This window comes from Dryobates pubescens, chromosome 2 (assembly GCF_014839835.1).
Source record: "Dryobates pubescens isolate bDryPub1 chromosome 2, bDryPub1.pri, whole genome shotgun sequence".
Taxonomy (NCBI): Eukaryota; Metazoa; Chordata; class Aves; order Piciformes; family Picidae; genus Dryobates; species Dryobates pubescens.
The window spans coordinates 45,704,330-45,717,725 of NC_071613.1; the positions used below are offsets into that span (position 1 = coordinate 45,704,330).

General features: G+C 42.5%; 1 protein-coding gene across 1 annotated transcript in view; it reads right to left on the reverse strand.

Annotated features, from left to right (window-relative positions):
- OSBPL11 (oxysterol binding protein like 11) overlaps nt 1–13,396 on the reverse strand; it is a 52,642-nt gene that overhangs the window by 1,517 nt on the left and 37,729 nt on the right. Inside the window, exons 7-12 of the mRNA XM_054176701.1 lie at nt 12,905–13,050; nt 10,794–10,934; nt 7,360–7,858; nt 4,722–4,908; nt 786–968; nt 51–204 (exon numbers count right to left, since the gene is read on the reverse strand). Of these exons, the coding sequence (XP_054032676.1) occupies nt 51–204; nt 786–968; nt 4,722–4,908; nt 7,360–7,858; nt 10,794–10,934; nt 12,905–13,050 (1,310 nt within the window). The remainder of the gene's footprint in view (nt 1–50; nt 205–785; nt 969–4,721; nt 4,909–7,359; nt 7,859–10,793; nt 10,935–12,904; nt 13,051–13,396) is intronic.

Below are 13,396 nucleotides of genomic sequence, written 5' to 3' on the forward strand. Positions count from 1 at the left end.
CTTTCATTGCAGCTCTGCCTTCATCCATAACCAAGCATTTGAGAACTTACTTCTTTAAGGAAGTATTTAGTACACCAAGGTGTTTCTGTTTCAGCACGCAGCCTCTCTTCACTCCTCTGCCGTTCCTCAAGGGCTCGCTTGTGCTCTGTAGCCTTATCGATGTCTCCATCCCGCAGAGACTCTGTTACGTGCTGCCACAGCCTCCTACAAAACAGATTAGCTTTACTTGAATTCCAGGATCCCTGCATGCAGTTTGTTCAGAACAGGAGCAGCCGCAAACCAACCCAGACCAGAGCTCAGTGATGCAGGGACAGGTAGAAGGACTCACAGCTGAACCTTACAGCTGTGCTAGCAATCAGGAGCGGACAGGACTATCTTTGAGGCATTGGCTGGGCCAGTCTAATGTGTGTTTGCATACCCTCTAAAGCTGCTATGGAAATGTTGTTTAGCATGCAGTTTCTTGTGAGGACATCCTTTGTCAGCAGCTGCTCTGCTGTGTAGCTGATGGTTAAAAACAAATAAGGTGGCTCTGTTCTAGCAGGCACTTTATGAACTTGTAAGACAACTCCAGCCATGAGTGAAAGAGACAAGATAGACAACCACATACCTGCAATTTGGTTTTTGCACTTATTATGCACTTGGGTTTGGGGCTTTTTGAAAAAAAAAAAAAAAAGATCACTGCTGTTATGCACCACCCACAAATCATTTCTCCATTTGCAGGTTCTCCTAAGGTGTTGAACAGATTTGTTAGAACACAGGGTCAGACAAGTGCAAACATACTCTACCTAGATTCAAATGGTCCTTGTTTCTCGAGGGGCCGGACTCGTTTTCGTGTCACAGACAGCTTTGTCAAGTCCACGTATTTTGTCTCCCCGTTGCTGTAGGTGAACTCAAGCATGCTGTTCCATTCTCCTTGCACTCTGCACACCACTGTGTTTGTAATGTTCTGCTTCACTTCACCTGTGACTCTGGGAAAGGAATTTGTTTTCAGAAGGGCATCACTGAAGACACCTGAAGACTATTCCTTGAATAATCGCTCAGCTCTGAATAAGTTTGCAAACAATTCTTTGGAAAATATTAGTTACTTGAATTGTATTTGCATGGAGAAGCTCAAAAGACCAAAGTGACTTCTACTCATTGCCCTAATTCTCCTCATGTTTCCCTTGAAACACTGGGTTTGGCTTCAGCTTAAAATTTCTTTCAAACCTTTTAACAGAATTGAAAATGCAAAAGAACCTAACACAGGCTGGTTCACATGTAGCAGGCAGTTATGGCTTCCACTTGAAACATCACATCAGATACATAATTCAGACTTAAATAAACATTAAGCTTTCTAGGAAGACTGCATCTCACTACCTGCTGGCATTTTATGTCAAATCTTTACAGCTCAACCTTCTCTGTATGTAGGCAGCCTCATTAAGTGCCTCTCACATAAGAAGTAGACACACAAAGCAGCAAGTGAGGGAAGAAACTCAGAATCAGAAGAATTGCTTTTCTTTCCCATTTCTTCCACAGAAACTTCAGCCAATAACAGGGTATTAACAATACCTGTCTAATATGCCATATTTCAAAGTGTTGCACAGATGATCAGTTATCACCATAATTACACACACTGATGCATGTTTTTCTTCTCAACATCAAGACCCATCCAAAGATCTCCTGACATTCACTTCATTCTGAATCAAGGGGTAGAAGCTTACTGAGCATTGTTAGGCAAGCAATTTACCACCTATGGACAGAAATGTTCTTCTAGAAAGATGAGCCAAGAGTCTGCACATTCTTGGTGGTAAGGCACTGCAGGATTCACAAAGGGCAGTATCTGCAGCTCAAACTAAACTGTAATTAGCTGTACACAAGCTCTCTACAGCACATCACTCTTCAGCACATGCAGTACAGCTACGTCCCCTTTCACACTTAAGTGCAGCTGGTAATAGCTAGGTTGTACACCACTTGTTAGCTCTTACTTCCTTTGAATAACTGCATACATAAGAGCAGAAAGCAGCACCTCTGTGCTCCCACCTTGCCCACACTGTGTGCTGCCACAATGAGAGGAAGAAGGGAGCACAGGACACGGAGGTGCCACTTCCTTTCTTCTGCATACACCAGTCACTTCCAGCTATGCCTGTTCCTCTGAGCCTGGCATCCAAACAGGGAAATTCATTCTTCTGGCAACAAAACAAGTATCACAGGCCAGACCTTCCTGTACAGAGATAATGGACACCAGTCAAATCAGGACTGTGGGGAAAGCTCACAGTTGGCTCAGAGCAGGAGGCAGCAGCCAGGGCTTCTGATACATCTTGCACATGCGGGAGGCAACTGGAAACACATCATGGTCCAGTAGCTCAAATCTAATTTAATCTCATTAGAAAAATCATCTGAAAAACAAACTAGTAAGTATGTGCTGCTCATGCAGATTTTTCTGTTGAAGTAAGTAAATACATACATACATAAATAAAATCAAAGTTCATTCAAGAATACAGGCCCGAGTTGGAGCAACATGAGCAATAAAAGGATGTTAACATTAAACTACTAAGTTTGGGTGTTCAGTGGAAGTCAACAAGCACTTACAGTTTCTGTAAACAACTGTAAAAGCAGCCAAAAAATGATATAGCCTTCATTCAGTGCTGCTTTTCCATATGGTGACTTCCATGCCTCACCAAAGCTTTTACATGTGATGGAGTCCTTGTCCTACTCCAGAAAAACCTCTAAATGTATTGAGCCCACAGGAGAGACCAGCCCATTTGGACTTTGCAGGTAAATTTTCACAACTCTAAGAGCTTATTTGTATTAAGCACTGTGCTTACAACAACAGTGACATGCAGTACTTCAGTATTAATCACAATTTTACTGCCTCTGTTGAGCTTAAAGTGAAGTTATAACACTCACTACTAAGGTGCAGTATTGAGCTGCTACATTAAGCTCTCACTGCAACCTGTATTTCTTCAAGTTGCATTGTTGTGTGACACACAACCATTCACAGCACTGCAGATCATGCCTGCCTGAACTAACGTTACTGATGAAAGCCTGCTAGCACTTAGTTGTAAGCTTGCCATGATTGACACACGCCTAGCTATTTGTTATCATCATCCCCTATTTCATCAAGCTAAAGAGGCAGAGAACCAAAGAGACAATATCCAGCTGAGGTCTAACAAGGGTCACTCAAAAAAAACCCCTAAAAATCTATAGCATTGCCATAGCAACTCCCTTGCGCTCTGTGTAACCATGACAACACTGCTGCTTCCCCATCAGAGATTCCTTTGGCAATGTTCAATCAGCACCATGTCAAATTTTCACCAGTTACAGCACCTTGAATGTATCTGCCTTTAAAAAAGCCTCTACACCTGTGTCTAATTTCAGAGAGACAAATAAAACACTTTCCAAAATTAACTCCCTGAAGTGAAATTGCATCCTAATGCTCTTTATTATTATTTTTTTTATGGCACAACAGGAGCTACTGCAAGGTGGAGGAAAGATTGTAAGCAGCTGGGGGAAAAGAAAAACCTCAACTGATGCATCACTTCACATTTGTCACAAGTTTAACACAGCTACACGTCCGCTGCACTTCACCAGATGCCACTGGGGCAGGGGAGCAATGCTTGCAAGTTAAATTCACCACAAATTCAAAGCACACATGAGAACTTAGGGGGCAAAGCACTTGAAGATGGGAGTTTTGGTGGGGTTCCTTTTGTTTTCCTTTAAGCACTACATACAGCTTTACCCTAACTGATTCAGCAGCCTAGAGGAGACTGCCAATTTTTGGCACCCTGTGAGAGCAACCCATGTTTAACAAGTGCTGATGTTCCAGGCTGTTACACATTTCATTATTCTAACACATTTCAGAAAGGTTGAAACAAGCACTGCCCAGTAAATGGCTGAGCACAAAATGCTCTGGAATCAGATTTTTGTGTGACTACTACTTAATTTTCCTTTTTTCTCACTTAATTGCCTCTATATTAGCACAAGATTAATCTGCAGCAGTCTTTTTATAAGATGACTAAAAGCATCTATGTTAAAGAGTTTCAAAAGCTTTTGCACCAAGTGTGCAGATACTTCCTAGAATCTGCTAGAGCTAACCCCAAGCAAACCTTCCCTGGATCTTCTTTCCTTTACCTGACAGTTTTTACACTTGCATATACATGAAGAACTACCACTATATGAATTACCATTTTTGTCTTCAAAAAGAAGGTATTTCTACCTAGAGATCTTCTGTATGTTGCTTAAACTTGACAGTCTTACATTTCTTATACACAAATCCTAAGACCATGAAGTAACAAAAGACTGTTTACTAATGATCCCTGAAGTGCAACTACAATGGAAACAACACATGACCCTTTAAGACTGTGAGATCAGCCTCATTTCAAACAGGGCAAATCAAAAAACAAAACCCACTAACCAACTTGTAACAGAACTGAGAGAATCTGTGACAGTCAGAAATAAAGGCCAGGGGCTCTGTTCTCCCAGTGATGTGAACACAGTCAGACAAACATGGGATTTCCTTACTGTCTTTAAATGTAACCTGTTTTTTCCTTGAGGATTACATGAGATGCAGTAGGTTAGCTACGATATTAAGAGCACAGTAATACCTCAAGTGTTTAAAAAGAGGAAAAACTATGTTTTCTCAGACTATGAAATGAATAGAGGCAGATACTGCAGCTCTGGAGCACAGACTACATGGAAAACCAGGAAAGAAAAAAACCAAACCAACACAACCACACTCTCACCGATGCAGCTTGCCACCGTAGAAGGGCTTGGTGTGGAAGTTAATGCTCGCAGAATACCCGGTCTTCACGCAGTTGATGTTGACTTTTCCTCCTAGCTCCACCCAGGGAACAGTCAAAATGGACCGAGCATATGCACAGGGCAGAGAGAAGGTGTATTCTTCCCCATGTTCCAAGAGACTTAAGAGACCTGGGTGATGAAACACAAGAATCTTTAAATCAGCACCATGTTAGAAAAGGCCAAATGGGTTACTGAAACAGACGGCAAATACTACATCCAACTACTTTTCCTTGCAGTGCCCACATCAAAAAAAAGAAGGAAAGAATAAAAGAACAACACAAAAGTGACCTTTATTACAGACTTCAGATACAAACATTTTCCTGAAAGTACTAACCTGAATAGCCTGCATTTCTGTTTCTTTTGGGAAAAGACATTTATTCTAACAATACTGCTCCACAAAGCACAAGGTTGTATTGTACGACATACTTTTCATAGTATGTAAGAGGGCTGGGCACTCTTTTATTGCTGGTTCTGGAGAATGGCAACACAAGACAGACTGACAAAAAGAAATAATGAATGAATACCCTGAGCTACAACTCTTAGGGAAGGCTAATACTCTTGTTCTGTCTTCCCTCCGTGTAATACATCCTACCCTATCTGAAGGCAGGTGGCTGAGACCATTGTCCTTACCATATCTCTGCCAAGATAAATGTCAACAATCTCATAAAAATTTTCTTCTTTGGATTTTAAGATTAGAATAGAATAGAATAGAATAGAATAGAATAGACCAGACCAGGTTGGAAGAGACCTTCAAGATCATTGCGTCCAACCTGTCAACCAATCCAACCCACCTAATCAACTAACCCATGGCACCAAGCAACCCATCAAGTCTCCTCCTGAACACCTCCAGTGATGGTGACTCCACCACCTCCCCAGGGCAGCCCACTCCAATGGGCAATCACTCTCTCTGTATAGAACTTCTTCCTAACATCCAGCCTAAACCTCCCCTGGCACAGCCTGAGAGTCTGTCCTCTTGTTCTGGTGCTGGCTGCCTGGGAGAAGAGACCAACCTCCGCCTGTCTACAACCTCCCTTCAGGTAGTTGTAGAGAGCAATAAGGTCACCCCTGAGCCTCCTCTTTTCCAGGCTAAGCAACCCCAGCTCCCTCAGCCTCTCCTCATAGGGCTTGTGTTCCAAACCCCTCACCAACTTTGTTGCCCTTCTCTGGACATCTTCCAGCAAGTCAACATCCTTCCTAAACTGAGGGGCCCAGAACTGGACACAGTACTCAAGGTGTTGCCTAACCAGTGCAGCGTACAGGGGGAGAATGACCTCCCTGCTCAGGTGGGTTGGTTTGATTCCCATTTTAAAAACAAACAAAACAAACAAAAAGCCCCACCACGACATTTGCCTCTTGTGTTAGAAGAGCATACTGTGACAACTGAGTGCAGCCTGCATCAACCCGTGTCTCTGTAGCATATTTACCACTGTGTGCCTGCCTCACGTATGAAAACCAAGAAATTCTACAAAGTTATGACATGATTTCAGGAATGCCCTAGAGAAGATACTAACTTCAGAAATTACCTGGTACCACCCAAAGCACTGAGATGTGCCTTCCACATTCCCTGGCATGCTCATTCACTTGTCCAGTACACAGTTCACAGGCAAGAGGGCACAGATGAGAGATGCTGTCTCATCTCTTGCAGTAAGGAGCAGTACTAAAGGGACATTACCATCTAAGGGCAGTTACCCTTCTTTGTTCCTGAAGGATCCAATTTCTCTAGTTAAAGCAAACTAAAACCTGCATAGTAAGGCACATTAGGTACAGTACATGCAAATGCACCAACACTTCTATTTAATAAATGTCTGAGGCAAATTAATTTGTCCAGTGCTTTGAAAACATCCACAGGTACCAGTTTACATCACAGTTACTGCCCTTTGGTTTAAAACTCAACATTTTGTTTCCACATACAGACCTGATTTTTGGCAAAGCATAAACCTATCTAGTTTCCCCCCTGCCCTATATATGAAGACTTGCTCTTTATAATGGAAGGCTTGTAGCATCCCGTGCACTTTGTAAGCAGTAAAAATAAAGAAATCATTGAATGATTGTACACCAAGGCTTGCAGATCACAGAGATCAGAGAAAAAACAGAAGTCCATGAAAAAGTAATTTAAAAAAGATCTGAAATCCCACTGACATTTGCAAGCACTTTTTTGGTCTTTTTTAAGTCTTTTCATAAGGGTGTCTAGCAATAGGACAAAGGGGGAATGGTTTGAAGCTGAGGGAGAGTAGGTTTAGACTGGATCCTAGGGAGAAGCTCTTCATATGAGGATGGTGGGACTCTGAAGTAGGTTGCCCAGGGAGGCTGTGGATTCCTCCTCCCTGAGGGTGTTCAAGGCCAGGTTGGATGGGCAGCCAAATCTAGTTGAGAGGTATACCTGCCCATGGTGAGGAGGTTGGACTGCGTGATCTTTGAGGTCCCTGCCAAGCTAAGCCATTCCATGAAGTCTTTGAAACAGAACCACTGAGCACTATTCATCTGTATTTCTGCCAGAGGAACGGAACATCAGATTTCCCATCACACTGGCATTATTTTAACAACCTTCTAAAACAAACAAAAGACAGAAGTTGCACTTACCTTCACCAACCATTGTCACTCCTATTGACATTCCCAAGAATTTACTTTTTGTCCAGACATGGGCATTGACACACATCTTTCTCTCTACACATTCAGCATAAAACCCTGAGACAGGAGGATGGTGGGACACTTGCTCGGCTACAAATTTTACTGTATAGTAGTCCAGCTCTTTTTGGCCTTCTGGATCTTTAGACAGAGTTACTTGTTCTGAGGTGGAGTGAGCAGGTAAGTTACTGCCAACATCCGTGGCTACGTGGCTCTTTGGCATCCTCCAGGAGCAGTGGAAGGTCTCCCCGATGATTGGGTTGTAGGGTTTCTTCGCGATGGCTCCTTTGCGGCCTTCGTGAAACGAAGTGAGATAATACTCCACGAAGCGAATCATCCTCTCCTCGGGGGTACTGCCGTTTGTGATGGCAATGAAGAGATCTGGATGGGACATGAAGTCTGCATACATCTCCAACAACGAGCGCTTCTCCAGAATGAAAGTGGGAAGAACCACCTGAAATAAAAGGAAAGCCAGAAAGCTCTAGTAAGCAAAACAGAGACGGGCATTTTCAGAAGGGGAGCACTCAGGTATAGGATTCTGTCCTGGTTTAGAAATCACACTTTCAGAATGAACTTTCTTGCCACTGAGGAGAAAGTTCTTCACAAAGAGAGTTGTTAGCCATTGGAATGGGCTCCCCAGAGAGGTGGTGGAGTCACCGTCTCTGGAGGTGTTCAAGAGGGGATTGGACGTGGCACTTGGTGCCATGGTTTAGTAGTCATGAGCTGTTGGGTGACAGGTTGGACTTGATGACCTTTGAGGTCTTTTTCAACCTTATCGATTCTATGATTCTGGTAAGCAAAGTACAGTGAGCAGAGGTCCCCAAAAAGTAATTTATAGTGGGGGGGAAAAAGCCCAGTAAGTACTATCAGGGCAAAAGAGGTGTCCCTCAAACCATAAAAATAAAAAAGAAAGAAAGAAAAAAAGCAAGAGCTGCCAAGAGAGAATGTGTCCCCCAGGTCTGTGGAAAAAAACAGGAGGAAGGAGCTCGAGCTGTAGCAATGAAGGTTCAGAGCAGAGCTTAGGAAAGCTTTTGTCCAATGAAGAAAAAAAGAAGGAAAGCTCTGCCTGTGCTTTTGAGAGCCTGCTGAATGTCTCTCACCACAGCAACTAGGACAAGTACCCAGAGGAAAATAAACACAGTATAGGTTGATCCTGTACAGAATCACAGAATCACCAAGGTTGGAAGAGACCTCAAAGATCATCGAGTCCAACCTGTCACCACAGACCTCATGACTAAACCATGGCACCAAATGCCATGTCCAGTCCCCTCTTGAACACCTCCAGGGATGGTGACTCCACCACCTCCCTGAGCAGCCCATTCCAATGGCTAATGACTCTCTCAGTGAAGAAGTTTCTCCTCACCTTGAGCCTAATCTTCCCCTGGTGCAGCTTGAGACTGTGTCCTCTTTTTCTGCTGTTGATTGCCTGGGAGAAGAGACCAACCCTCTGAGCAGAGGACCTTATGCTTTCCCAGTTATGTTTGCCACTACAAAACCAGCACTCCTGTCCTTTCCTAGGCCAAGAGCAATGTTGTAGAGCATGAGAAATTATATGCATATATTTTTTCCCCTTCCCTGTAGTGGTAACTAATCTCACATAACCAGCTGTTGTAAAGAGCAACACTGAGTGTCTCAATCATGAGATCAAGGCAGTCCATTTAAATCAGCTGCATTCAAAGAAGCAGAGCACAGAGATAGTAGATACACAAGGTAAGCTGAATGCACTTGACATGTTGTTGCAACACCAACCTGGAATATTAAAGTTGCTTTTCACATCAGTACCCTGATATTTAAAGTTAAGTGCGATTCTAACTTGATTACCTGTTTTGAAGCCAATCTTGCTGCATTTCAATGCTTTGTGTGCTATGAACTAAAGACAAATCTACACATTCAGCTGAAAGTGACAATTAGGAGAGACTCAACACTTTGTTCCAGCCAAAAGGAAAGGACATTGAAGATTTGATTTGGTGTAGAAGTGAAATAGCAACTTAATGAATTCCTGATTAAGCAGCAGGGATTTAAGTTTGGCCCACAGGCAGCAGAGACTGTTCATACTACTTGGGTTTTTTGGGGGTTTTGTTGTTTGTTTTTTTCCAAACTGTGAAATGTGAACTCCACAATACAAGAGTTTCTAGAGGCCAAAAGCAGCTATTGATCAAAAAACACAGCTTGCAAAAAAATCGGACAATAATCGCCAATTCCAACAAAAAGAGAGCTTTTCTCATTCCATGCCTCTGGGAAATCCAATTTTTCTTTGAAGTATCTAGTGCCTACAGAAAGAATTCTTTACAGGAGTGAACTGAACATAAGGTGGTAGCAGCCTCATTTTCCCAGATTTGCTGTCCGAGATGCCCAGTTGCTGAGTGTTAATTTCTCAAAGCTGCTTGCTTTTAGAATTAACCAGGTTGGAAAAGACTTTTGAGATCATTGAGTCCAACCTATCATCTAACTCTATCTAATCAACTAAACCATGGCACCAAGCACCCCATCCAGTCTCCTCTTAAACACCTCCAGTGATGGTGACTCCACCACCTCCCTGGGCAGCCCATTCCAATAGGCAATCACTCTATGATGAACTTCTTCCTAACATCCAGCCTAAACCTCCCCTGGCGCAGCTTGAGACTGTGTCCTCTTGTTCTGGTGCTGGTTGCCTGGGAGAAGAGACCAACCCCACCTGGCTATGACCTCCCTTCAGGTAGTTGTAGAGAGCAATAAGGTCTCCCCTGAGCCTCCTCTTCTCCAGGCTAAGCAACCCCAGCTCCCTCAGCCTCTCCTCATAGGGCTTGTGCTCCAAACCCCTATGCACTGTAAAGTCAAAGGCAATTCTCTCCACAGATGTGAGCAAACACAGAAATGACAATAGGACAGAGAGGTATAAACAGATGTCTGAGGATAGATAATGGAGGACCAGATGAAAACTTTTCAAAAGCACCATGAATAGAGGTGTAGGATTATGCAAGCAGCATGTAAAAGCATTATTAAGTGAATAAAAAGATCATGGAAGAAAAGCAGAAAGACAAAAATGAGAAAACTGTGAAAACAGCATATAAAAAGCAAGGTGCAAACACCTTACTTTTATACCAGGGAAAAAAAATAAAGAATCCATTATAAGGAAATTCAACAAACAATGGGGGAAAAAAAAACCCAAACAAACACAAAAAACCTCGTCACAAAGCTAATGTAATAAAAAATATATGGTCAGTTCCATTAAAGAAAGTCTACTCCCTCAGCATGTTTCACCTAAAACCTGCTTTAAACCAGGGCATCATATCCTGGGCCCTGAAGCTGCCACAATTTCATATTAAACTCAGTGTTGTTCATTACAGGAGTTGAGTTTACAATGGCACTTCACTTGCACTGCAGCCAGTCTTCACGCTTCAGTTACTTACTCTTGTTAAGTCCATGCCAAGTTTCAGCTGAGACAAGAGATGCAAGATAACACTGCGCTGTTCTTCCACCGCTCCCAGATCATCTTCTTTATCATCGCAGATATCCTCCAGCTCCTCATCTGAATTTATTTCTTCAGGTTCCTGGGGTAAGAGCCATAAACATCAGCTCAAAGACGTGACTGGCCAGACAATATCCAAAGAGATATTCATATTGCAGGAACTTTCTGTTGCATTTAACTGGCCACGTATGAAAAATACAAAAAGTAAATAAAACCCTGCAGAGAACTACACAATAGAATCTACCTTAAGATATAGAACAGTTAAAGAATTTGAAGGGACATTAAGATAATTCAGTGTAGATTTCATCTAGGAGATTCAGGCTAAGATTTCTCACCATCTCTCACAGGTTAAGGGGGAAAAACAACCCAGTGCCTTAACAGCAAATACGACCTGTTTTCTGAGCAAAGAGTAAAGCAAACATCTGACACATACACAAAAACTGCAAAGCAAAAGCTAGCACACATTCCATTCACCTCAGTGACACCACTCCACCTCCAAGGTACTTCAGGTTTTCCAGTGTTGACATCATTACTCCAAATGCTGTAGCAAATGGTAGTTCCTAGATACTCGTTTACTGTCATGCCCAATGACAAGCAATTAACATCTACAGGCTAGGCTTCTCAAGCAGTATCAATGTTGCTGCTAGTGCCAACACATAAAGGAAAAAGGGAAAGTAACTTGGAGTAGTTCTATGAAAACAGCAGTAAAACCACCACACACACTGGTTGTCCATTGGTGTAACTATAAAGCATCCAGACAGACCAGCAGAAATTCCATTAGCACCATTTCAACAACCATCACCAGGCACATGGAAAGTTGGAACACCCAAGGTGAAATGGAAAATGGTATTCCTAGGGTTCTGAGCAGCATCCTCCTGGGGCAAACAGCTGGAGGGAAGCAGAAGCAGAGAGAAGAGGCACTGAATGCCACAGGAGGACAGCAGTGTATGTCTGCTGAAGCAAAGCCCTTTGTCCTGGAGCAGCTGCCCTAGCTCAAGGCAAATGTATGAACACCTGACCACCAAAACCAGGGGGACAAGCCCTGCCACAGAGCTCAAACCCCAGTAAAAATTGCTGCATCACATCCTCTTCCAAGGATGCTAGGCTGCTCTGTTATCACAAATAGGGGAGCTGAAAATACCTAAAGGAGTGATAAGACCAGTCATATCCCAGGTACATTAAGCACTAACTCAATTGTTAGAAGGAAGGAATTAAGTGATTTGAAAGCTCCCAGTTTGTTTCTTCCTTAAAAACTTAGTAGCAAGTACTTTAATCCATTTTAAAAAACTTGTGAACTATAGCAGCTGAAAAAAAATCTTTTGTTTCAATTTTGCTAAAAGACAGCACAGTGCTGGTGCAGAGACATACAACAGCAAATTATCTTTTCACAGTGATACAGTCTCACCGAAACGACTGTGTGAAACCAACTAGTATAAAAGAATGTAATTATGATTTTCTAGCTTAGCTTTATCATAATCCCTGCTGGTTTTTCACTTTAGTATTTTGCATTTCAAACCAATTTTGACAGTTATAATGATACAGGCTGTGGCTGTATTTCAAATACATTAAGCCATCCTGAAGGTAAGTGATGAGTGCTGCTCAGATTAAAGAAAACAGATGCAGCAAGAGCTAGAAAAGAAAAGGCAGGGGGATTTAATAGCTGGAGACCGGCAATTTTGTCTTTCCTCTGCTTAGGCAGTTCTTCTTGGGCCTATTTTGAGAGTGCTGTGAATTCCATTTAGGGGTTTTTTCACTTTAATATCCACTTAGTTTAGATCAAAATGCAAGGGAATACTGCCTATTTCAGCACCTTGCATTACCATCCCAATTGGCTCCCTCCATTTGGCAGCTAGTTACAGAAAGCAGCAAACATTTACTGAAAAAGCAAGGTAGAAAGTTTGATATACTGCAGTTGTATTCACTCCTCCAACACAGCTAATCAAAAAGCATGAGAAGAGCTCATTAAATCATTTTCACATACCATGATTGGAATATTTACAGATATTCCTCAAAATAATTCCCCACAGAAACAGGATGTTCACATTACCTTACCCTTGTTAGCTGGCAGGGCTCTGCAATGGACTGCTCTTCTCTGACAGATGCTGGCTTGTTTATCTCTGCTGGGAAATTCTGAGCTGCTCCATTTTTGAAGTGGTTTGCCAGAGATATCTTCGGTTCCAACCAATTGATCGTCGTTCCTGAAGCAATAGAAAGTTTGCGCTGAAACTTGCTCATCCTCTGGAAGGTCACTAAATAGCAGTTTTCACAAAGGAGCTATTTATTTTTAGGAATAAGCTGAAAGCAGCCAATTCCTCCTGCAGCCAATCCCTTCAGCAGCCACTAAACAAAGGTGGTGCAATGAGACACCACCTTCAGTGATCATTAGCTCAAACACTGCGATTGGCGAGCTGTAATACATGCAACTTGGACTGGAGAAACTAGTTGGTGTCAGGAAAGGTGTAATCAGACACTACAGGAAGAACTCAGTGTCACAGGAATGTTAAGCAACCCTTACTATTTTCTTTAACCACTATAAAAAAAGAA